General features: G+C 36.4%; 2 protein-coding genes across 2 annotated transcripts; both read right to left on the reverse strand.

The window, feature by feature from the left end:
- Positions 1-1,042: 1,042 nt before the first annotated feature.
- On the reverse strand, positions 1,043-11,567 carry LOC137406329 (uncharacterized). Its single transcript, XM_068092895.1, has 5 exons — positions 11,347-11,567; positions 7,420-7,642; positions 1,881-2,065; positions 1,668-1,780; positions 1,043-1,485 (listed from the first exon to the last, which is right to left on the reverse strand). Exons 1-5 carry the CDS (start codon positions 11,423-11,425, stop codon positions 1,333-1,335), a joined length of 753 nt encoding a protein of 250 aa, XP_067948996.1. The 5' UTR covers positions 11,426-11,567; the 3' UTR covers positions 1,043-1,332.
- A 3,556-nt stretch (positions 11,568-15,123) lies between these two features.
- On the reverse strand, positions 15,124-23,663 carry LOC137407292 (uncharacterized). Its single transcript, XM_068093897.1, has 11 exons — positions 23,494-23,663; positions 23,279-23,408; positions 22,630-22,704; positions 22,113-22,174; positions 21,507-21,597; positions 18,530-18,733; positions 18,097-18,299; positions 17,304-17,427; positions 17,068-17,205; positions 15,975-16,076; positions 15,124-15,213 (listed from the first exon to the last, which is right to left on the reverse strand). The coding sequence occupies exons 1-11, from the start codon at positions 23,658-23,660 to the stop codon at positions 15,124-15,126; spliced, it is 1,386 nt and encodes a 461-aa protein (XP_067949998.1). The 5' UTR covers positions 23,661-23,663.
- Positions 23,664-25,166: the final 1,503 nt, after the last annotated feature.

Raw genomic sequence — 25,166 nt, forward strand, 5'->3', positions numbered from 1 at the left:
GTGAATATGCGAGAAGCATTGGGATTATGGAGTCATGTCGACCCCCCTCACCACAGTCGCGCTCCTCGCTTTTGGAACTGAGGATGAGGAGAGTACACAGTTGGCTTTTCAATTATCCCTAGTTGTCATGCCTTTCTTTTTACTAGTTATACGGATATTCTATTGAAATCAGTCTCCTGCAATGTATATGCTTTGTTTCATCAATACTACTTAAAACAATACTACTTTACAATACTACTAGTAATATACCCATTTGTATACCCCTTACGTGTAGCTTGGCGTTGCCCATGACCAGTGCAAGCCTAAAGCATTTATGTTGCTAGTTTATAGGCTATGGACGGTCTGTTACCACCATTTAATGAACAGAGTCTTACCACGATTGGCAACTTTTTAGACCTCTATTGTGGAAGTATACAATAAATTCTGTATCATCACATATATGTTACAGGTTTTTAGTTATGAAACATTAAAAATGGTATTGGGTATCCATTTTCGTGTTCAAATATACTACCATGTATCAAAATGGCAAGAAAATGTGAAAAATTACAATTCACACAAATCAATTCACTGCAACGAATATTTATAAAACAGATGTCATATTTTTAAAAACAAAAAAAATCGTACGAGTAGTCTATGAGAAGCAATTCTCATTTGCTGAGCTAACACATTGCGCTGTAGTCTGAATACTAACACATTGCGCTGTAGTCTGAATGCTAACACATTGAGCTGTAGTCTGAATGCTAACACATTGCGCTGTAGTCTGAATGCTAACACATCGCGCTGTAGTCTGAATGCTAACACATTGTGCTGTAGTGTGAATGCTAACACATTGCGCTGTAGTCTGAATGCTAACACGTTGCGCTGTAGTCTGAATGCTAAAACATTGCGCTGTAGTCTGAATGCTAACACATTGAGCTGTAGTCTGAATGCTAACACATTGCGCTGTAGTCTGAATGCTAACACATTGAGCTGTAGTCTGAATGCTAACACATTGCGCTGTAGTCTGAATGCTAACACATTGAGCTGTAGTCTGAATGCTAACACATTGTGCTATAGTCTGAATGCTAACACATCGCGCTGTAGTCTGAATGCTAACATATTGTGCTGTAGTGTGAATGCTAACACATCGCGCTGTAGTCGGAATGCAGAAATATTGTCGGGTTACTAAGTGCTTGTACAACGGATGCAAAAGTTAGGCAGATATATTTTTGTTTTACAAAATTCTAACTAACATAACATGAGGAGGAAAAAGATTCTATTGCTTGAATGTATGAAGTATAAATATTATTTTTGTGACGCAGATGGACGGTGAGTCAAGGTCATACCGTAATGCTATAGGAAATAATAAAATATTAAGCTGAGCATGGACCATAGTCTAAGAGTAAGGCATCTGGCCCCACTCACTGGTTTCTCTTCCTCAACACTAAGGGATTGTAGAGCGGTGAAGCTGTTCTTATTGCACTGGTCAGTGTAACAGACACACACCTATAAAATAGTCAGTCAGAAATTAAGGTCGCATCACAAAAAAATATAACCCTGCAATTATATATTGAACTTAATGTTAACTGGAAATGAACAATTCAGTAGAGCATAAATTATCAAAAGTTATTTTATACACGAAATGTCTAGAGTAACAGACATTCTTTTATAACTTGTGTGATAGTTACCTCACTGGTAGTGGATGTATGTTTGTTAAACACTGTGTAACAGTCCCCTGGGTAGTACATGGCAGGAGCAGTGCCATTAAAGCATAGCCTGTGGTACTGCATCAGCCCGTCATCTAAAAACATTACCAATATAGAAATGACAGCTCAGTCACTCGACTAGCGACAGACCAGTATCAATGATCAACAGAATTCAGTTAGACCAACTAAACCAACCGTCTAGCCTTTTGTTCAGGTAGCAACCATTAGCTTTAGGGCATATGTTGACCTTAGTATTCTTAGTATTCTTGAGGTCAAGGTCATGGAGACAACTTGAATCTTGAAGACTGTCGCATTGGTAGCATTCGAGAGTCTCCTCGTCTGGTACACGCATGCTCGGCATTCCTGTCACCGTGTTGCATCTGTGCAATGAATCGATAGAGTGATAGAATCGTAATAGGATAATAGTAAGAGTAATAAGTGTAATATAATTGTAATAAAATGAGACTTATTAGGTACACCGCAGAACGTCACCATGGTCATGCTTCTACGGCACCATTTTGTTAGCAGCAAAAGATACCGTAAACCTCTATTTGAGCGTCACCTTTATTGAACAGCACCTCTAATAGAACGCCACTTTAAGAGAAGGGTTGAAAAATACAGCGTGACCCTTTAATTGAATGCCACCTTTATTTGCTCGCTACTTTTACATTCTTTGACCTTCACAAACCTATACTAGCAAGTGCTCAGTAAAAAGTGTCCACAAAATCCTATTAATAATGATTCAGTTACATCAATAACAATTAACTCTTTCGTTGTTGCTGTAGTTGTTGCCATGATCTTAGTGACGGCGTACCTGAGGAGATCAATCGTCACAATCATCAACTGATCTCACTCTGATTGATTGATCTACACTCTAATTTGAAGTCACTAAGGTCTAAATTTGATCCATTGTTTTCAGATTCATCCATAATTTGGTTTACCATCTCTGCCGAAGGCTTTAATGTGTTTTGATGAATGATGAGAGTACTCTTCAGAAACACCGTACAACGTAATAGCAGCCATTGTTATGGCGTATTCTAACTTTGAAACGTTAAAACGCCTTTAAAAATGAAAAATGTTCTGTATGTTTTCTAACTCTAAAGCTTTACGATGTTTTCTTCAGGCCTGTATTCCCTGGTTGCAAGCTGGGCGGCAAATGTTAGGCGATTAGTTAAGAATACATTGGGGGTTTGGGGGCGGTGTAAGGCTCTAACGGGGTTCGAGGCAGCGCCCCGAAACTCTGGATCTTTTAAGCATCAACAACCCTCAAATTATGCATAAATGCAATAAATTGTAAGCGTCTAAATTTACATAAATACATTGTTTATCGTTCATGAAAGGCAAAACCTTTTCTTTATTCAACGAACGATAATAAAATTACGACATAAAACTCATGACACTACAGAGTTCTGTAAGGGACATTGACAAAGCAAGAGCTATTACTTTTTTATTGCAGTAGCTTTTGTTCTGTCAATGTGTCCATGGCAGAAATCTTTCACCACTGATTATGTATTTATTTCAACATCTTTATATATGAGTAATACTAGAAGATTATTTAGACGAGCCTGCCCCATAGTACTCTTCATCAATGTTTTGATTCGGTTATGTTATGATGAGGAACATGCAAGTTTGGGGATCTTCTTCACACCTCCCTATAAGCAATAAAGTTCAGTTTCTAAGTCTTAACAAAGTCTCACTAGATCACTCATTTGGCTAGATCATCACGGAGACAATTATATAGAATGCTAGTTGCTAGTAAATTAGTTGATGGAAATTCCAAGTGAATAAGCTTAGACTGCAATTTTTAGTACTTAGCTGCCGAAAATCACTAAAAAATTGGAGTGGCTCAGCCGGCGAGCCGCCCTGGAGAATACGGGCCTGGTTTTCTTTAACTCTTTCACTACCGCATTAATTTCTGACTGAATGATTATTCTTCCCGTTTTAATTCAAACGGATTTTTCAAAAAACCGATATACCGCTAGTATTCAAGCAACATCTCGAGAATCAAAACATATATTGTTTTAGTATAAAGTGCATCTTATTCAAAACAAAATTTCCTATAAGATAAGTATAAAATTGTTTAGTGAATCCCACTCTCGCAAAATCTCTGACGCTTTATTTGCGTTGAACGAATGCGGTGTGTTTCTTATTGCCATGACGATAACGATCTGGTTTTCCAGTTTTGAAAAATAATTAGAAATAGAATTGTTGAACCAAAAAAATTATTTTTAATTGCACGTGATTGGCAACAAGGTTGTTTCATTGGAGACAAAATTTGATTGGTCTAGCTAACGTGTGGACTTTGTAATGAAAAGAAAAGTGAAACCCTATGGATAAGCCAAGACATTGGCTTACGGCCAGTACCTATATTATCGCGAAAGCCGATACATCGGCTTACGGTAGTGAAAGAGTTGAAAATTTAGAGTTACTCCATAAAAATAAGTAATAACTATATCCGGTTAATAATTTATAATCGAAGTACGTAGTTCCTTGGTGCGGTACTTTGATGTATATGAATAATGGTTTAGCAAAAAATCTGATGCACTAATGTCGATTCGCCCGAAGGAGAGGGCAAAAACCTTAATCAACATTAGTATCACTTCGCTTGTGAAAGGATTAAATTTAACTTTTCAAAAGTCTGAAGAGCTAGTCGAAAAAAACAGCATCACCTCTATTTAAACGTCACCTGTAATAAAAAGCCACTATAAGAGAAGGGTTGAAAAATACAAGGCCATTGCGTTCAAATAGAGGTTTTACGGTAAGCTATATCCAGCAAATAGAGATTACCAAAGTCAGCATAGCAAGAAAAGCATAGGGAGGCTATAGAGAGAACTATTATAGAGAGGCTATAGAGATAGCTATAGAGAGGCTACTAGAGAGGAACAGAAGCAAAATGTATACAAGAAGCAAATGCTTTTAATATTTTCAAGAGTAATCTTATACACATAAGCAGGTTCCCTTATCCAAGACCATATTAACAACTTTCCATTGACTGTCAAAGTACTTAAAACAGCTCAATTCCTTTTAAACCACCTAAATACCATATTGAAGCTCCATGCTTGCAAAACTCAATGAAAAACATAGAGATCAAATAAAGTGAACAGTTCTTTCACACTCTTTCAGAGTTTTAGCGGTAACTGAAGAAACATAATGATTGCAGTACACCGAGTCTGATAGAGTGTATATATTTATTATGTACACCGAGTCTGATATAGTGTGTATATATTTATTATGAATAGAAGAAACATAATGATTGCAGTAGACCGAGTCTGATATAGTGTGTATATATTTATTATGAATAGAAGAAACATAATGATTGCAGTACACCGAGTCTGATATAGTGTGTATATATTTATTATGAATAGAAAAAACATAATGATTGCAGTACACCGAGTCTGATATAGTGTGTATATATTTGTTATGAATAGAAGAAACATAATGATTGCAGTAGACCGAGTCTGATATAGTGTGTATATATTTATTATGAATAGAAGAAACATAATGATTGCAGTACACCGAGTCTGATATAGTGTGTATATATTTATTATGAATAGAAGAAACATAATGATTGCAGTACACCGAGTCTGATATAGTGTGTATATATTTGTTATGAATAGAAGAAACATAATGATTGCAGTACACCGAGTCTGATATAGTGTGTATATATTTATTATGAATAGAAGAAACATAATGATTGCAGTACACCGAGTCTGATATAGTGTGTATATATTTATTATGAATAGAAGAAACATAATGATTGCAGTACACCGAGTCTGATATAGTGTGTATATATTTATTATGAATAGAAGAAACATAATGATTGCAGTACACCGAGTCTGATATAGTGTGTATATATTTATTATGAATAGAAGAAACATAATGATTGCAGTACACCGAGTCTGATATAGTGTGTATATATTTATTATGAATAGAAGAAACATAATGATTGCAGTAGACCGAGTCTGATATAGTGTGTATATATTTATTATGAATAGAAGAACATAATGATTGCAGTACACCGAGTCTGATAGAGTGTATATATTTATTATGTACACCGAGTCTGATATAGTGTGTATATATTTATTATGAATAGAAGAACAAATAGTTTTAGAATAAATCTCTTGTTGTTGAGGAGAAGATTTTTAGTTTTGTCTATTTTTTATCCTTCATTCCAAAGAATCTCATCTGGTGTGTCATTAGAAACTAATATTCTGTCAGCAACTATTGTTGAATTCTCGGTTGGTAAGAAGTATCCTCGGTTGGTTAGAAGTGTCCTCGGTTCGTAAGAAGTGTCCTCGGTTGATAAGAAGTGTCCTCGGTTGGTAAGAAGTGTCCTCAGTTGGTAAGAAGTGTCCTCGGTTGGTAAGAAGTGTCCTCGGTTGGTAAGAAGTGTCCTCGGCTGGTAAAAAATGTCCTCGATTGGTAAGAAGTGTCCTCAGTTGGTAAGAAGTGTCCTCGGTTGGTAAGAAGTGTCCTCGGTTGGTAAGAAATGTCCTCAGTTGGTAAGAAGTGTCCTCGGCTGGTAAGAAATGTCCTCGGTTGGTAAGAAATGTCCTCGGTTGGTAAGAAATGTCCTCAGTTGGTAAGAAGTGTCCTCGGTTGGTAAGAAGTGTCCTCAGTTGGTAAGAAGTGTCCTCAGTTGTTACGAAGTGTCCTCGGTGTTTTGATAATATTCTAAGTACTAATACGTCAATTGATTTGATGCTTTGGAATTAGGCTCAAAACATATAACGCACAAAGGCACTCAAATTTGATAATCTTAAGTAAAGAGGAAATGTGGAAAAACAAAGCAACACAGCTGAGTTTACTCGAGCACTCGATCAGGTGAACAAACAATTACCCAAATTATCTCTAACCAGGGCCTCAAAGAGTTAACCGACTGTTAACTATTTTACTTCATCACGTTAGAGCTGACTTTATTTCTCATTTCAAATTGTAGTCTATTTCTATCAGTTTACGCCTAAAATCTTTAATGTTCTCAAGCAATAGCTTGACATACCTCATTGTTGAGAAATATTTTACGTTTGCTCAATTACAAGAGTTCAAGAGTTTTCAAAGATATTACGATCATGGTCATCTGAACTAGAAAAAGACAACTAGGTAATATTTAGATGACGGCGTTCAAAACTAAAGTGAAGAATTTGAAGCTTTGCTACAAAAATGAACAGAGAATAAAGTGAATACTTAATACTGATTGGCCTACCATATATTCTGACAAAATTGATTTGGTGGTCGTACTCCTAACAAGCGCTTGACAAGAAATGCCTCTGGACAGCAGTTATATATGATTAGAGTTGTTTCTTACATATTCTAAGGCTAACCTACACTCCCCAGATGTCTAACAGCTTCATATTCTAAGGCTAACCTACACTCCCCAGATGTCTAACAGCTTCATATTTCAAGGCTAACCTACACTGCCCAGATGTCTAACAGCTCATTTGCTACGACCATTCTGACACCCAGCTCGAGGGCAAATACCACCGGCAGCCTTTCAAATATTCCAAAGCTCGAGTGCAGAAGCTAGATAGACTATTCCTAGTAGAGCATAGGTATTTGAAATGTAACATTTGTTTTGTGCCCAGGGAACAGATAAAATTGTTGAGCATGAGCTGAAAGGGTTAATTACTGAATACATGCTTTTGAGCTCAATTCTATAACAACAGTGTTCAGCAGCGAGGATGCCAAGCTGGTGAACATATTCAGGACAGAAGGATAACAACGTATCTCTACCTACCTGTCTTCGTGACAGATGCACTCTGTGCCAGCGAGTTCACTTACTCTACAACCACTTGGATACAGCCCAATTGTAGAGCAGCCTCTCTCTATCACATCTCCCGGCAATAACCTTGATGCGCAACCACTTCCATGGGCAAGCGAACAGGATGTGGTTGTTGATGGGTTGCTAAGACAAGATGAGTCAAGGTCACTTGTGCAAAGATAACATTCTATTTCTGCACCTAGAAAAAAGAGAAAAGCCTCTGTGAAAAATTTAATAAATTTAAAGTTATGCTCTATTCACTCTGTACTTATGACCCCCTTATGGTCTGCTTATCCCTACCGGTTATTCTTCATTTGACCTAATATTCGCTTACCCCTACCTGTTATTCCTTGCTTGACCTAATATTCGCTTACCCCTACCTGTTATTCCTTGATTGACCTAATATTCTCTTACCCCTATCTGTTATTCCTTGATTGACCTAATATTCGCTTACCCCTACCTGTTATTCCTTGATTGACCTAATATTCCCTTACCCCTACCTGTTATTCCTTGCTTGACCTAATATTCGCTTACCCCTACCTGTTATTCCTTGATTGACCTAATATTCCCTTACCCCTACCTGTTATTCCTTGCTTGACCTAATATTCGCTTACCCCTACCTGTTATTCCTTGATTGACCTAATATTCCCTTACCCCTACATATTATTCCTTGTTTGACCTAATATTTCCTTACCCCTACATATTATTCCTTGTTTGACCTAATATTTCCTTACCCCTACTTGTTATTCCTCGTTTGACCTAATATTTCTTTACCCCTACCTGTTATTCCTTATTTGACCTAATATTTCCTTACCCCTACCCGCTATCTCTTTTCGTTGACCTAATATTTTCTCGCCAAGGTTCTTACATAAGGAATGACTTGATAACTTAGTGACTAACTTGAAAATTAAGGAACATACTTTTGAACTTGAGGGAATGCGTTTACTACGAGAATGCGCTCACGCAGCTTCCCGTGCAGAATGCTTATTTAACAACCACAGAATTTGAACAAAGCTTGATTGCTCAATTCAGGATATCTACTCATCCTTTGAGAGTTAAATTAGAAGACTGCTGTTTGTTATGATAAGGACCAAATGGGCCCCACGCACTCATGGCAACAATACTATATGGGAAGGACCAAATGGGCCCCACGCACTCATGGCAACTCATGGCAACAATACTATATGGGAAGCAACTCTATTTTGCTTTTTTGGTACAAAAACAAACTGGATATTAGATTAAACACATCTTGAAAGATTTGAATAGTAGAGAGTGCAAACATTTTTATATGAAAATAAAGGGGCCAACTATATAAAAACAAACAAGTTAAGAAATACCTTCCTTCATATCTCATATCATTTCCCTTTATATCTCATGCCAACTTATTTGATATCTCATGTCATCTCATTTTATATCTCATATCACCTCACTGTATATCTCATACCACCTCACTGTATATCTCACACCATTTCACTTTATATCTCACACCATTTCACTTTATATCTCATGTCATCCTACTTTATATCTCATGCAGGTTGCTGACCCTAATAATACTATTTAAAGCTGCACTTTCTACAGTATGTACTAGTAATGGACATCAAACCCACCATGTTGTAGGCATGCCCAGACTGCTTGCTAGTGTAATGCATGACATCAAACCCACCATGTTGTAGGCATGCCCAGACTGCTTGCAAGTGTAATGCATGACATCAAACCCACCATGTTGTAGGCATGCCCAGACTGCTTGCTAGTGTAATGCATGACATCAAACCCACCATGTTGTAGGCATGCCCAGACTGCTTGCTAGTGTAATGCATGACATCAAACCCACCATGTTGTAGGCATGCCCAGACTGCTTGCTAGTGTAATGCATGACATCAAACCCACCATGTTGTAGGCATGCCCAGACTGCTTGCTAGTGTAATGCATGACATCAAACCCACCATGTTGTAGGCATGCCCAGACTGCTTGCTAGTGTAATGCGTGACATCAAACCCACCATGTTGTAGGCATGCCCAGACTGCTTGCTAGTGTAATGCATGACATCAAACCCACTTAAAGAACTTCTTGTTGAGGCTGATAAAACAAGTGAGGAGATTCAGCGATCATTCCGAGTGAGTTATACACCGGCTGCCATTAGCTTTTTATTCCTCATCAATAATTGCAGACTCGCCGGGTGATTCACATATTTTATTGATTTGCCTGCAGTCAATGTCTGTGATGTGCCATTTCCTCTTTTCAGTAGGTCACTGTTACATGGTACAGGCTTCAATACCCAAATCCTGACAGGCAGATACATTTGGTATATATGTATCCTTGATGCATAAATTTTGTGACTATGTGATTATAGCGTGGTGGTATCGAACCAACTGGCAGAATCTCTTTTCTAGCATGATATAGACTGGTGTTTGAGATTGTTGGAATGACAATTGGCAACTGTTTGACTTAAAATGATTATACTGTACACAAGGTGAGAGTCTAAAAGTGTATGATGAATGGTATATATGAATGTAGTATACCTAACATCTACTGTATGTACCAATATCTAAATGTCTACCTGTGGAATCAATCAGCATTTCTTGTGTTAACATTTCATGGGTTAACATTTCATGTATTAACATTATTAAATTTAAGAAATTTTGTTAGTCTTGTTAAATTCCATGTCAGCTCACAAGTATTTCTCCATAGACCTATTACAGTAACTATACTATCAGTATAGTTACCTATAAACTATTACTATAGTTAATAGGTCTATGTATTTCTCCATGAGTTTTCTTTAGAATCATTTGACCAGTTCAGATGGCTTGTGGGCATTTTGCATAACTTAGCTTTTTGGTAGCAACTTGCATAACTTAGCTTTCTGGTAGCAACTTGATCAACTTAGTTCTTTAGTAGCAACTTGATCAACTTAGTTCTTTGGTAGCAACTTGAACGACTTCGTTCTTTGGTAGCAACTTGAACGACTTAGTTCTTTGGTAGCAACTTGAACAACTTAGTTCTTTGGTAGCAACTTGAACGATTTGGCTCTTTGGTAGAAAATTGTGACTGTTTCAGCGTTTACAAGAACTACTGAATCTCTGCTGTCATGGGAATGTAAGGCACGGCCTGCAGTGCCCTACACTGGTTTGAACTCAATAGTCAAATATGACCCTTTATAACTGATAAAACTGGCTTTTGACTGATGCAAAACTGCCTGGTAAAAAGCTATTGTACATGTAGGTAAACTGCCTTGTGACAAGCTATTGTTTGTAAACTGCCTTGTGACAAGCTGTTGTTGGTAAACTGCCTTGTGACAAGCTGTTGTTGGTAAACTGCCTTGTGACAAGCTATTGTAGGTAAACTGCTTTGTGACAAGCTATTGTAGGTAAACTGCCTTGTGACAAGCTATTGTAGGTAAACTGCCTTGTGACAAGCTATTGTAGGTAAATTGCCTTGTGACAAGCTATTGTAGGTAAACTGCCTTGTGACAAGCTATTGTAGGTAAATCGCCTGGTGACAAACTGTTGTAGGTAAGTTGCCTTGTGACAAGCTATTGTAGGTAAACTGCCTTGTGACAAGCTATTGTAGGTAAACTGTCTTGTGACAAGTAATTGTAGGTAAACTGCCACGTTACAAGCTATTGTAGGTAAATTGCCTTGTGACAGGCTATTGTTGGTAAACTGCCTTGTGACAAGCTATTGTAGGTAAATCGCCTGGTGACAAACTGTTGTAGGTAAGTTGCCTTGTGACAAGCTATTGTAGGTAAACTGCCACGTTACAAGCTATTGTAGGTAAATTGCCTGGTGACAAGCTATTGTAGTTAAACTGCCTGGTCACAAGCTACTGTAGGTAAACTGCCTTGTGACTAGCTATTGTAGGTAAATCTTGAGTTAGGGAAACTTAAGGATGAGTATCTCTACAGACCTTCTACTGACTGCAGCATCAGCCAAGTGACAACAGTCAGCAAGCAGATGGCAGCTGTGCCTTTAGACTCCATCTGCATCTTACTGAGAAGAGCACTTCACTATAGGTATCAATTTTCGTTGCTGGCTTGTATGTTGATGAAGTATATCCTCCAGTTAAAAATTGTATACAAACACTAAGTGTGCATATGAGCACGAATAAAGGCTACCTTCCTTTATAGCAATTACACAGCAGCGCCTCGCCTCACCTTGTTTATCCTGGCTCATTGAATAAGGCACTAGCAAGAGGCCCTCTGTGAGCCTAAGTCTATGTTATTTTCCAATCTCCGTGAGAGAGGAATGCTGGGAGCACACGCTAGCAATTCCCTTGGCTCGAGTGAACAGCAATTAAAGCGATGATTAGCTTATTCTCTACATGAATACTTTCAAATTAGTGAAAGCGTAACCGCCTAATTGTTGTCACAGCAGGCAGCTTTGTTCAAAATTACTGAATGAAAGAAAAGGAGATTAGACTGAGCCGCTAAAGATCTATGCCAGATTGTACGTACAACCACAAGGAAAAATAACTCTAACACTGCGATTTCACAGGGTCTACATTTGTAGCCCAACTCATACAGAGCTATCTAGACATATAACCATGGGACATATATTGAGTGATTTTAATACATACTAAGGAACAGGTTGGATCTGCTGATACAGAAGGCACCTGCACTGCCACAAAAGCAAAGAAGGTGAGTGTATTATGTATTATAGTATGAAAAAGTGATATACCGACGAGCTTTAGAATGGTAGTGCACTTTAATAGTTATGTGAGGAAAGGTAAGTGTATATACCAGTTGTTGAATTATAATATGAGTATAATATTAATAATCTACTATGTACTTGGAGATGTGAGGAAAGGTAAGTGTATATACTAGTTGTTGAATTATAATATGAGTAGAATATTAATAATCTACTATGTACTTGGATATGTGAGGAAAGGTAAGTGTATATAATAGTTGTTGAATTATAACATGAGTATAATATTAATAATCTACTATGTACTTGGATATGTGAGGAAAGGTAAGTGTATATACCAGTTGTTGAATTATAATATGAGTATAATATTAATAATCTACTATGTACTTGGATATGTGAGGAAAGGTAAGTGTATATACCAGTTGTTGAATTATAATATGAGTATAATATTAATAATCTACTATATACTTGGATATGTGAGGAAAGGTAAGTGTATATACTAGTTGTTGAATTATAATATGAGTAGAATATTAATAATCTACTATGTACTTGGATTTGTGAGGAAAGGTAAGTGTATATAATAGTTGTTGAATTATAACATGAGTATAATATTAATAATCTACTATGTACTTGGAGATGTGAGGAAAGGTAAGTGTATATACTAGTTGTTGAATTATAACATGAGTATAATATTAATAATCTACTATGTACTTGGATATGTGAGGAAAGGTAAGTGTATATACTAGTTGTTGAATTATAACATGAGTATAATATTAATAATCTACTATGTACTTGGAGATGTGAGGAAAGGTAAGTGTATATACTAGTTGTTGAATTATAACATGAGTATAATATTAATAATCTACTATGTACTTGGAAATGTGAGGAAAGGTAAGTGTATATACTAGTTGTTGAATTATAATATGAGTATAATATTAATAATCTACTATATACTTGGAAATGTGAGGAAAGGTAAGTGTATATACTAGTTGTTGAATTATAATATGAGTATAATATTAATAATCTACAATGTACTTGGAAATGTGAGGAAAGGTAAGTGTATATACCAGTTGTTGAATTATAACATGAGTATAATATTAATAATCTACTATGTACTTGGAGATGTGAGGAAAGGTAAGTGTATATACTAGTTGTTGAATTATAATATGAGTATAATATTAATAATCTACTATATACTTGGAGATGTGAGGAAAGGTAAGTGTATATACTAGTTGTTGAATTATAATATGAGTATAATATTAATAATCTACTATATACTTGGAAATGTGAGGAAAGGTAAGTGTATATACTAGTTGTTGAATTATAATATGAGTATAATATTAATAATCTACAATGTACTTGGAAATGTGAGGAAAGGTAAGTGTATATACCAGTTGTTGAATTATAACATGAGTATAATATTAATAATCTACTATGTACTTGGAGATGTGAGGAAAGGTAAGTGTATATACTAGTTGTTGAATTATAATATGAGTATAATATTAATAATCTACTATGTACTTGGAAATGTGAGGAAAGGTAAGTGTATATACCAGTTGTTGAATTATAACATGAGTATAATATTAATAATCTACTATGTACTTGGATATGTGAGGAAAGGTAAGTGTATATAATAGTTGTTGAATTATAACATGAGTATAATATTAATAATCTACTATGTACTTGGATATGTGAGGAAAGGTAAGTGTATATACCAGTTGTTGAATTATAACATGAGTATAATATTAATAATCTACTATGTACTTGGAGATGTGAGGAAAGGTAAGTGTATATACTAGTTGTTGAATTATAACATGAGTATAATATTAATAATCTACTATGTACTTGGAGATGTGAGTAAAGGTAAGTGTATATACTAGTTGTTGAATTATAACATGAGTATAATATTAATAATCTACTATGTACTTGGAGATGTGAGGAAAGGTAAGTGTATATACTAGTTGTTGAATTATAATATGAGTATAATATTAATAATCTACTATGTACTTGGAAATGTGAGGAAAGGTAAGTGTATATACCAGTTGTTGAATTATAATATGAGTATAATATTAATAATCTACTATGTATTTGGATATGTGAGGAAAGGTAAGTGTATATACTAGTTGTTGAATTATAACATGAGTATAATATTAATAATCTACTATGTGTTTGGATATGTGAGGAAAGGTAAGTGTATATACTAGTTGTTGAATTATAACATGAGTATAATATTAATAATCTACTATGTACTTGGAGATGTGAGGAAAGGTAAGTGTATATGCTAGTTGTTGAATTATAACATGAGTATAATATTAATAATCTACTATGTACTTGGAGATGTGAGGAAAGGTAAGTGTATATACTAGTTGTTGAATTATAACATGAGTATAATATTAATAATCTACTATGTACTTGGAGATGTGAGGAAAGGTAAGTGTATATACTAGTTGTTGAATTATAATATGAGTATAATATTAATAATCTACTATGTACTTGGATATGTGAGGAAAGGTAAGTGTATATACCAGTTGTTGAATTATAATATGAGTATAATATTAATAATCTACTATGTACTTGGAGATGTGAGGAAAGGTAAGTGTATATACTAGTTGTTGAATTATAACATGAGTATAATATTAATAATCTACTATATACTTGGAAATGTGAGGAAAGGTAAGTGTATATACTAGTTGTTGAATTATAATATGAGTATAATATTAATAATCTACTATGTACTTGGAGATGTGAGGAAAGGTAAGTGTATATACTAGTTGTTGAATTATAACATGAGTATAATATTAATAATCTACTATATACTTGGAGATGTGAGGAAAGGTAAGTGTATATACCAGTTGTTGAATTATAATATGAGTATAATATTAATAATCTACTATGTACTTGGAGATGTGAGGAAAGGTAAGTGTATATACCAGTTGTTGAATTATAACATGAGTATAATATTAATAATCTACTATGTACTTGGATATGTGAGGAAAGATAAGTGCATATACCAGTGTGTATATATAATGTATATATTATATTATAACATGAGTATAATATTAACAATCCGTTGCATGCTTGGAGACAATTTCACATCCTTAAATTTCCAGTTGATTGCGTGGAAGTCGACCTGCAACAAACCATAAACATAAAATAAGTCAATCTGCTACCATTTATGTTTATGGAGTCAATGGAATGGCTCGATGGCTAGCTGTCAAATGTCAACTAATATACTCAATTAAATACAACTATTATTAAAATATAGCAATGAAACAGTGTCTTACTTAATTATTGAGGTAAATGGCTATTATATCCCGACATATGCCATTATTTATTTCAATTAAGAGTTGCCCTTATAACTAAGAAGACAACTCTCGAATAAGTTTACAATATAATAAGTGACCTTGAAGTAATTGATTTGTATAGCATACTGTTTTTACAAACGTCACTCAGAGCTTATTGTAGTCAATATAAACACCAAGAGTGTTTCTTCAAAACCATATGCCTATGATTGTGACAGAAGATTCTAGAAACCTTGTGCATGGAGATGAAAGAGGTGATACTTATGACTAATATTATTTTAACAGAAGTTATACGGTTCACACTTATTATAGTTACATTTATAGAGTGGATAAATCCAAATGGTGAGAAGAAGAGAGACGAACACACTGAGGCGTATGCTGTAAGTGCCAGCGTAGAACATAAACTATGTTAGGGGAGTATTGGAGTTATGTAACCTGAGTAACTACTGTATGTTAGGGGAGCGTTCAAGTGATGTGGCCCCAGTTGACAGGAATTAAGGCTAGCAACAAGCATCTATATCAGAAAAGAAAAAAAGCATTTTGAGAAGCGCAACAAGCAACATAAATGCATATTATTGATATTATTTACCATCTCAAGCAACTCTCTCGAGTATTTCTGTGGTTTGCTTTTCAAGTCCAAGATATCAGTTATAGAGAGTTTTCTTTCGAGTCTATGCTTTTTAGCTTCTACCTAGAGTAGTGAATAACATATGATGACACCGTGACCTTGCTCCCTCTGCAGGAGCCTCTTTGTGAATACATATACAGTATATTGTATATGTATTCACATGGAGGCCCACTGTCAGTCTTACGGAGCATACAGCCTATTGAGTGTGAGCTAGCAACAACCTGGTTGATGTCAGCAATGAAAAGAGGATCTATTCTACGGATAGCTTGAGGCCACTTTTTAACTATTGAATAGAAATTGATCATTCCTCCTTAATTCACTGGAAATCGCTAATAAATGCTTTTCATCATTTTGCTATCTCGATGGTGATATACTCATGAATATTTAGCACTGACAATACGTCTTTGTTTCTCGTCCGAATTCTTGTTAATTTCTTATAAATGTCAGTATTATATATACAATTTACTATACGAGTTTGCCACATGTGCAAGGACATGCGTACTTTCATGCATAGTAATTGCAAAACTTTAAAGATAAGTCAAGGTGCCTTGAAGTGTTAAATCTTTTGCTCATATTAAAAAAAACATTTTCTATTTTGCAAAAATTCTTATTTTGCGAGTGGATCTGGAATGCAACTCTCAAAAATGGAGGATCACTATATACACTTTATATACCACTTAGCAAGCAGTATATGCTTCATATATCATCTAATATACAGTATATACTTTGGATTTCACCTGGTAAAGAGCATACATAACTAAATGTCAGATGACATACAATATATAAATGTATTTTATACCGTATGTTACCTGACATATAGTATCTACTTCATATATCACCTGGCTGCAAGCACATAATTATTTCAAATATCTGTTGACATAAACTATATAATTCATGCCACCTAGTATAAAGAATACACGACATGTCACTTGTAAAGACATGTCACTTGTAAAGACATGTCACTTGTAAAGACATGTCACTTGCAAAGACATGTCACTTGTAAAGACATGTCACTTGTAAAGACATGTCACTTGTAAAGACATGCAACTTTCACCTGTTTACAAATATGCTCTTCACTAGGAGAAGGGGCCAACTCCACAAGGCTCACTTTCCTGGCTGGCATGACATCCTTATAAGAACTTAGAGATACAGATTGTCTTTTGGCCAATCTCACTGCCAGCTCAGTTTCCTTCTGCAACAAAACTGATACAACTCTTACCAGTGCAAGCTGCTAGAAAAAACAGTGAGTGCAGCAAAGCTGTCGATCCTAAACGGAAGGCAGAAACTCACGACACTCTGCTGCCGACCTCGCTCCATCTCCCGCTCCTTCTGCTTCTCTTGCAGTAACTTTCCCTCTTCTTGAAGCTCTATGAAAGTCTTAAAGTCTGCTTGCAAGTCTGGGTCATGTTTCCACCTAATAGCAAACAAGTGCTACTATATACATGTATAAGTATAACCACTAGTAATAGTACTACTATATACAAGTATAATCACCAGTAACAGTACTACTATATACAAGTATGATTACTAGTAACTGTACTACCATATACAAGTATAATCACCAGTAACAGTACTACTATATACAAGTATAATCACCAGTAACATTACTACCATATACAAGTATAATCACTAGTAACAGTGCTACTACATGTATATCTACATGTATATACATAAATCTCAGGGCTTGTCTGTCGTCTATCTGTTCAATTGCAGTGATAGTTTTAAGAACAAAAGCCCACTTCACGGAGGATTTGAGCTCAAAACCTCCAGGCCTACAGACAGCCGAGCCAACCTATTAGATTACACATCCAACTGGCCATAGCCATTAATAATTATGCACATATTCATTACATCGAATAAAATAGGGATGCTTAAAGCGCTCTGGGAAATACCAGCGCGCTTGATCATTACACGTAACGTTTATTAAGCTGGCTTCTGACACAGCTCTTACTATAGTAAAGGATTATACTAGCTTAAGGTCACTAGCTTACCAGGTAAGTTACTCAAATCCATTGGATAATTATTTCATAACCCGGGCAACGCCAGGCATTCACCTAGTGCGAGTGTAAGCAGCAAAGCTCACCAAGCCTCCATGTAGCCAGGATGAAATATCCGCTCAGCCAGAGCTGCGATTCCTATGAAAGTCTTAAAGTTGATTTTTACACTATCGTTGACTTTTAGCTGGAGAATGTCGTGCAGGTAGTAGTTGAGGGCATTCTGGGAAAGACTGAGAGACTTAGTGGTCAGTGAGTATGTGCAAATGTCCTTCAGTGCCTTCTTCAGTTTCTGGGTGCATTGAATGAACCAAAACATTAAGGCAGTAATTATACATGTATTCTGGAGATCAATTTCACTCCACGTCTGGGGCTCAACATCACAGAACCCAAGTCAAATAAACAGATGCACTTTGCAGTTAACACGTTTACTGTTTGGACAAAAACTTTTTACGTGCCATCATCTAGAGATCTCATCAAAAACAACTCAAGGATTGCTAGAACTCGAGCTGCAGAACTCACCTCTAGAGAATCGATGCCATCGACCTTAGGCTCTCGGTACCTCGCGTATTGCTTGTGATAAAGAAGCCTCTTGACTCGCGAGGTAACCGTACAGTACTTTGACAAGAACTGAATAGGAGTGATCACTGCCAGCTTTCGCACATCAACCGGAATTTCAAACCTTGGCAGCTCAACGAACCCTTTGGGAAGCCATGTGGCAGCCTCCTAGAGTATTACAGGACTATACGCGTTAGTTTCAAGCATTTATTTGCATTCTTCACGTTAACCTGTTCAGCATTTACCTTGAGAAAAATGGCAGAAAAATTAGGTGGCTAAAAAGTCAATATTTTTTGCAGTTGTGTTACATGAATTGTTTATGTAATAGGACATGATCATTAATTATAATAATAGCCATAATATACAACACATTAACTAACATGTAGATACTAGTCACAACAGCGGGCATAAACTAGACACATATGTAAGAAAACAGAGACTGCAGCAGCTAAGAGATTGGTTGCAATACTTATCTCCTATTACTAAAGATGTCATGATTAGGCCGTACACTTTGGAATGAATGTCAGTTTTCAACTTAATCCACTATTTTTCTATGATTCATTATGCTAACAGTTAACATGACTTGTGCATGGCTATGACACAACCAATAATTGCCTACGCATGTGAGGTCAATAATAATCTTGACATAAAGTTACACGTATGTAGCGTAATAACGTATGTATTAACTTGTGCCAGACTAAACCAGTAATATTGTAAAGGAATCAGCCGTGTTGCTTACTAGTTCACAAGAAAACAAACCACTGAGTGTAGGGCAATAGAAATATATTATATATTTGACAATACATACAAGAATACGAACAATTCAAAGTGTGCACATACAAGGAATCGCATGCAAAAGACTGCCAGGGATCTCTGCTCATCGCCACTTCAGGTACACCTATATACTCTTGCTTCATGAATGGCTCCGCCCCTTGGTAGTATGTTCAACGGACAGCCAACCTTCAGCTAACCGAAATTCTCACCGAGGGTGTCGTGTTTCTGCCAAGCCAGAGCTCGGCCGAGTCCTGATGCTGGTCATCTCGGTATCGGCTTGACAATCAGCCCTGGTCTCTGCGATCTTCCACCACAATATGTACATTAAAAGTGTTACTGTGTTAGGGATGGCAGTATGAAGTTGCTTCTATGGTGATGTGCTAGATCTAGAAGACTGTATTCTGCACATGCCATACTTGTACATACCACATGCTGTACCTGTACATACCACACTTGTGCATACCACATGCTGTACTTGTACATACCACATGTCACACTTGTACATACCACATGCTGTACCTACATACCACATGCTATACTTGTACATACCACATGCCATACTTGTACATACCACATGCCATACTTGTACATACCACATGCTGTACCTGTACATACCACATGGTGTACCTAGATATCACATGTCACACTTGTACATACCACATGCTGTACCTACATACCACACTTGTACATACCACATGCTGCACCTACATACCACACTTGTACATACCACATGCTGTACCGACATACCACATGCCATACTTGTACATACCACATGCTGTACCTACATAACTCACTTGCTGTACATAGATATACCTTGTGCTATACATCCTACATGTATATACAGTCAAACATGGATAACTCGTCCACGGATAGCTCGAACACATGGTTAATTCGAACATTTCCTTTGGTCCGTTCCCACGTAATGATAAATTGCTATAACTCGAACTCAACACTGTTAATTCGAACTGTTTTTTTGCCCAACGGCTACCGAAACGGTTGTTATCGCTTTAGAAAATCACTTTATTCAAAGCCATAGAGGTAAACTTCATCTTTTCGTAATTCATAAGCGTCGTTATTACCACCATCGGCAAAATATTTTTGTCAACGACTTTTCTAAAGGTTTGGTGAAATTTGATTTATACTGCTATACGATGAATAGCACGGGCTAGCCGGGTCACGCGCGCAAGGATTTTCGCCACGCACATACAAAACAAAAATCGCATGTTGTTTTTGTTTTGTATGTGCGTGGCGAAAATCCTTGAGTGCGTGACCCGGCTAGCCCGTGATGAATAGTTTTCCGACGTTGATTCCGTGTTGAATCAACGTCGGAATGTTGAATGTTTAAAACGTCTTAAAAATTGTTGTAATTAAACGTATACGTTGTCTGAGCTACAAAAAACTATTCATCGTTTGACCTAAACACAGAATACGTGTGTACATTCAATAAGTATCTATTAAAAAAGCGTGAGTGATATAGAATGTACCGTAAAACCTCGTAAAACTTCTAATTGAACTGCCTCGGAGTGTTGCTCTTAACGAATCCCAGGTAAAGTAAGGTAATCTGCATAAACTTCAAGAAAAAACGGCAAAATTGATCGTGGGTAAAACCCCAAAAGAAAAAAATGTCTTTTCTTTTGAGCATTTCAACAACGATCAAGTTTTGCCAATGTCAATCTGAAAAACGTCCTGGCAATAACATCACCTCAAACAACAAACCAATCTCAAGTGATAGAAAAATCTCTATACTTTTTCATAAAAACGTTTTAAACTTTACATTAGAAGCATTTAAATTGAAACAAGCCATTTGTGCTTTTGATTTATATTATAGTTTGTATATGTACATGTATCTACTAATAAATAAGTAAATATATGGACTTGTGACAGTGCTCTGATAACTTGAACGCTCTGATAATTCGAACACTTTTGCTCGGTCCCTTGAAGTTCGAGTTATCCATGTTTGACTGTATATATATATATATGCACATACCACACATACAAATCTACACGCTATACATGTACATACTACACGGTGTACACACAACATGCTATACATACACAACCAATGTGTTGTACATATACATACCATATGTTGTACATGTATATACTATTTACTGTACATAAACCTACCACTTGTTGGACAAGTAAATTCTGTTCAGTTATATCTCACCCGATGAAGATTACTTTGCTGGGAATACAAATCTTTCTTTGTGATTTCTCGTCTCATTCGCCCGCGGATATGTGTAAGGGAAGAAAACTCCCTGAATTGTGCAATAGCACTTCTGTCCATCACTAGTGGGTCTATTCAACATTACAGCAAACACGAAAATAATGGCTATAACACTTCCAACTTTAAAATAAAAACTTGAATGGCCACAAATGGTGGCCAATGAAAAAGATGGAAATTCTTAAAATTTATTGTCAAATTGTTTCATTTATTTACACCCTTAAATTCGCAGTGACAAATCACAGATTCTGCTCTGCCTAAACAAAATAAATTCAGCCATTGTGAGAGAGTTTTCATGCAGGCTGGTCTGATGAAAGATGATCATACAAACTATGTAAGTAGAGAAGAGAAATAAACTTACATCACTCTTTACTGCTAGATTTGAGAGGCATGCGAGTAATTTGAGTGTTAAACACAAGGGAGATGACCACATTCTTAATGAATATAATATCACTGCATAACACATAAGTCTGTCTGCTTTCATATGTATATAAATAAGCAGTCAGATAGTGAGAGAGAGAGTGAAAATACAATGACTGTCTCAATTACTTCTTCACTATAGACCTTAGCTGCTTCTTTCTCATTCTTTTTATCTTGGCTGCATTCTTTATCTACAGATAGGCAACACGGTAACAGTACCTTAGTTTCAATGTAAGATACAAGTCTGAGGATTAAAGGCTATTCAACTAAGTTTTAATGGTGAACAGTTACTATAGGGCTACGCTAGGATAAACTAAGTTCTAAATATGACCAATTGCTTTAGGGCTGCACTAGAATAAACTAGGTTCTAAATGTGAAGTTGCTTTAGAGCTGCGCAATGTTGTTTCCTATGAAGTCAGGAATATATTGAGCTCTGTTTTAATCATTCCCGCGCTGTTTGCGAGTTTGTGCGAGAATTCTTTAAATTACATACAACCTTACTGATTGATAATTTACTATTTGAATATGTAATAACGGCGCTCCTCTAAATACTGAGAGTCGCCCTCTCTTTACCATGGACTACCGCTAGCTTCCACAGTTCTTCATAAAACATCATCATTTATGTTTTGACAGAGGTAATACTCACAGGCACAACGACCTCATTCTTTTTTTCATTTTCCAATTTTCGTTTCCTTCGTTCAGCAGTTTGCTCACGTTCCGCCTGCAAGTAAAATAGTTGAAGGCTAGCTAGAGAACATGAGTATATATAACTGCTAATTGTTAGAATCAAAGGGGCTGGCTATCGAGACACATTGGAGAATGATCAACATCCTGTAAGTGACTAGTTGCCGATGAGATTCCATGGAAAATATTATGGACCTTGAAGCCTCATAGGCTAATATTCTTCAATGCATTTGTATTGAGTTGAAGATATTTTAAAATTGCAAGACATGCCTTTCCTCTGCAAGAACAAAGATATACCATAAGCTATGAGATACTTAGTAAATATCTGATTTACATCGAAGTATGCATTTTAGAATTAGACCTGGCCAACCATATCTGTTTCTTTGCAAACTCTAACGGCCAACTCTAACAGGAAGTTGATTTCTCAAAGGATTAGAGCAGTGCTCACTCAGATTATTGTGACAGAGTTGTGTATTGCATCAAGGTGAGAGAAAAGTACACAGTCTGACATTCCCTCTACATAGACACACTCAGTATCAAATGATATGATCAAAAACATGAAAGATGGTACAGCATAACACATCTAAAGTGGTGCAATCATCAGCTATCACCTTCTCTCTCTCCAGCTTTTCTTCTCTCACGGATTGTGTAAGAGATTTCAATGCAGCTTTGTCATGTTTTTCATCAATCTTTGCCTTCCAGCTAGTGCTGTCCGGTTTGTCAAGGCGGATCTTGGAGAATCTTAAACACGGAAGATAATTATTAGGACTGTCTGAAACTAGTGAGATAGTTGAGAGCTAGGGTGATAGGGTGATATGTGTAGTACCTTTGTGACTTGACTCGTTTCCACACACGGCCAGATTTGGGAATACCACGAGCAACCTTCTTTTCATGTACTTTGGGAATTACAGCTATTTTTGTATCGCTCGTCTCTCCATCTCGTATGACTAGGTGGGTAGATTTTAGTTTTTCTGTAACGCCATCCTTCCTCATATTTTTGCTAAAAGATTGAGAATAACCAATGCTAATTGATCAGATATTATAACAATATAAGATATCAAGAGTAGGATGAAGTTATAAACAACAAATACAGGAAAGAACAACAAAAAAACGGATACAAAAAGTGTGTGCTCACTTGTGCCACGCAAAATAAACTAGTAATCACGTACGATATGAAAGAAAGACAAATAGAAACTATCGATCGGCTATTGATCGGCCAGAACTACTACTATAACGACTAATAATGATAGACATGAAATTTTATTTGAAAAGCACTAAATAGTGAAGACTTGGTACGAGCAAGAAGAATCATTTGAGACATTTGAACAACAAAACGAATTACCGATAAAGTAAATGGATTGTACCCTGGGTAAAAGCACAAAAACCCAGCTTTGTTTTCGATAGGTTATATTAAACATTCTATTGTGTTATATAGCATAAAAACAATGAAAGAGCTGCTATATATCAAAACTATTTGAACAGCCTACGTTGCAAAGCAATAAAAAACATTACATAACCAACTACATTACCTTTACACTACATTACCTGCAACTGTTTATAAGCTGTTTTTATTACCTGTGAAACGCCGGTCATTTACCTAATGAGGCCAGCTGGTAAATGTTACATTACGCAACATCATTATAGGTATTTTAACCTTACTGATTGCTATGATCAGTTGAATGCTGCAGTCTAATGGATGATCTGGACGCCTCCAGCACTGGAGGTTCCGAGATGAAACCTTTTGCAACGTGGATTTTTTATTGCTACAATTTTATAGCTATAACTGGACAGACTGGCACCAAGGTTTATATATATACTAGCCGAATGCCCAGTGTTGCACTGGTAGTGAAAACAGCTTATAAACCCTGGCAGGTAATGTAGTTGCCATTAGTAGCTGTGCCAGACTAGCTGTGCCTCCCGGCGTTGCCCAGGTGTTAAAAATCAGCTTATAAACAATGAGAAGTGATGAGATTTGCCTACCACTTGCTGGCAGGCAACTCTCCAGCAAGTGGCAGGCTATTGCCAAGTGGCCTGGCACATTGCCAATGGAAAATTCCAGTACGCTTGCGATAAACGCTAGGCTTCTAATGCCGGTATGCCGTGACGTTGCTTCAGCTTTGTTGTCCAGCTACAGCTATTCTAATAATAATAGCTATAGCTGGACATACTGAAAACAGAAAAAGGACATACTTTGAGAAATATATATATAGACTAGGTGAATGCCCGGTGTTGTACGGGTAGTGAAAACAGTTTATAAACAGTGGCAGATAAGGTAGTTGCCATCGGCTAATTTGAATACGCTAGTATCCGTATTGCTAAACTTACTAATAAGAACCGTGAGAGCAAGCTTTAGTAATGTTGCGCGTAACGCAGAGTCGCTATGCGTATTTTAACCCAGATAATGACTCATATTGACAATAAATCCATTGCATCCTGTGTAGCTTAATGCGTTAGTTTGTCACCTTGTGAATGAAAGGTTCTGAGATCAAATCTTCTGCA

Source organism: Watersipora subatra, chromosome 10, assembly GCF_963576615.1.
Source record: "Watersipora subatra chromosome 10, tzWatSuba1.1, whole genome shotgun sequence".
NCBI lineage: Eukaryota > Metazoa > Bryozoa > Gymnolaemata > Cheilostomatida > Watersiporidae > Watersipora > Watersipora subatra.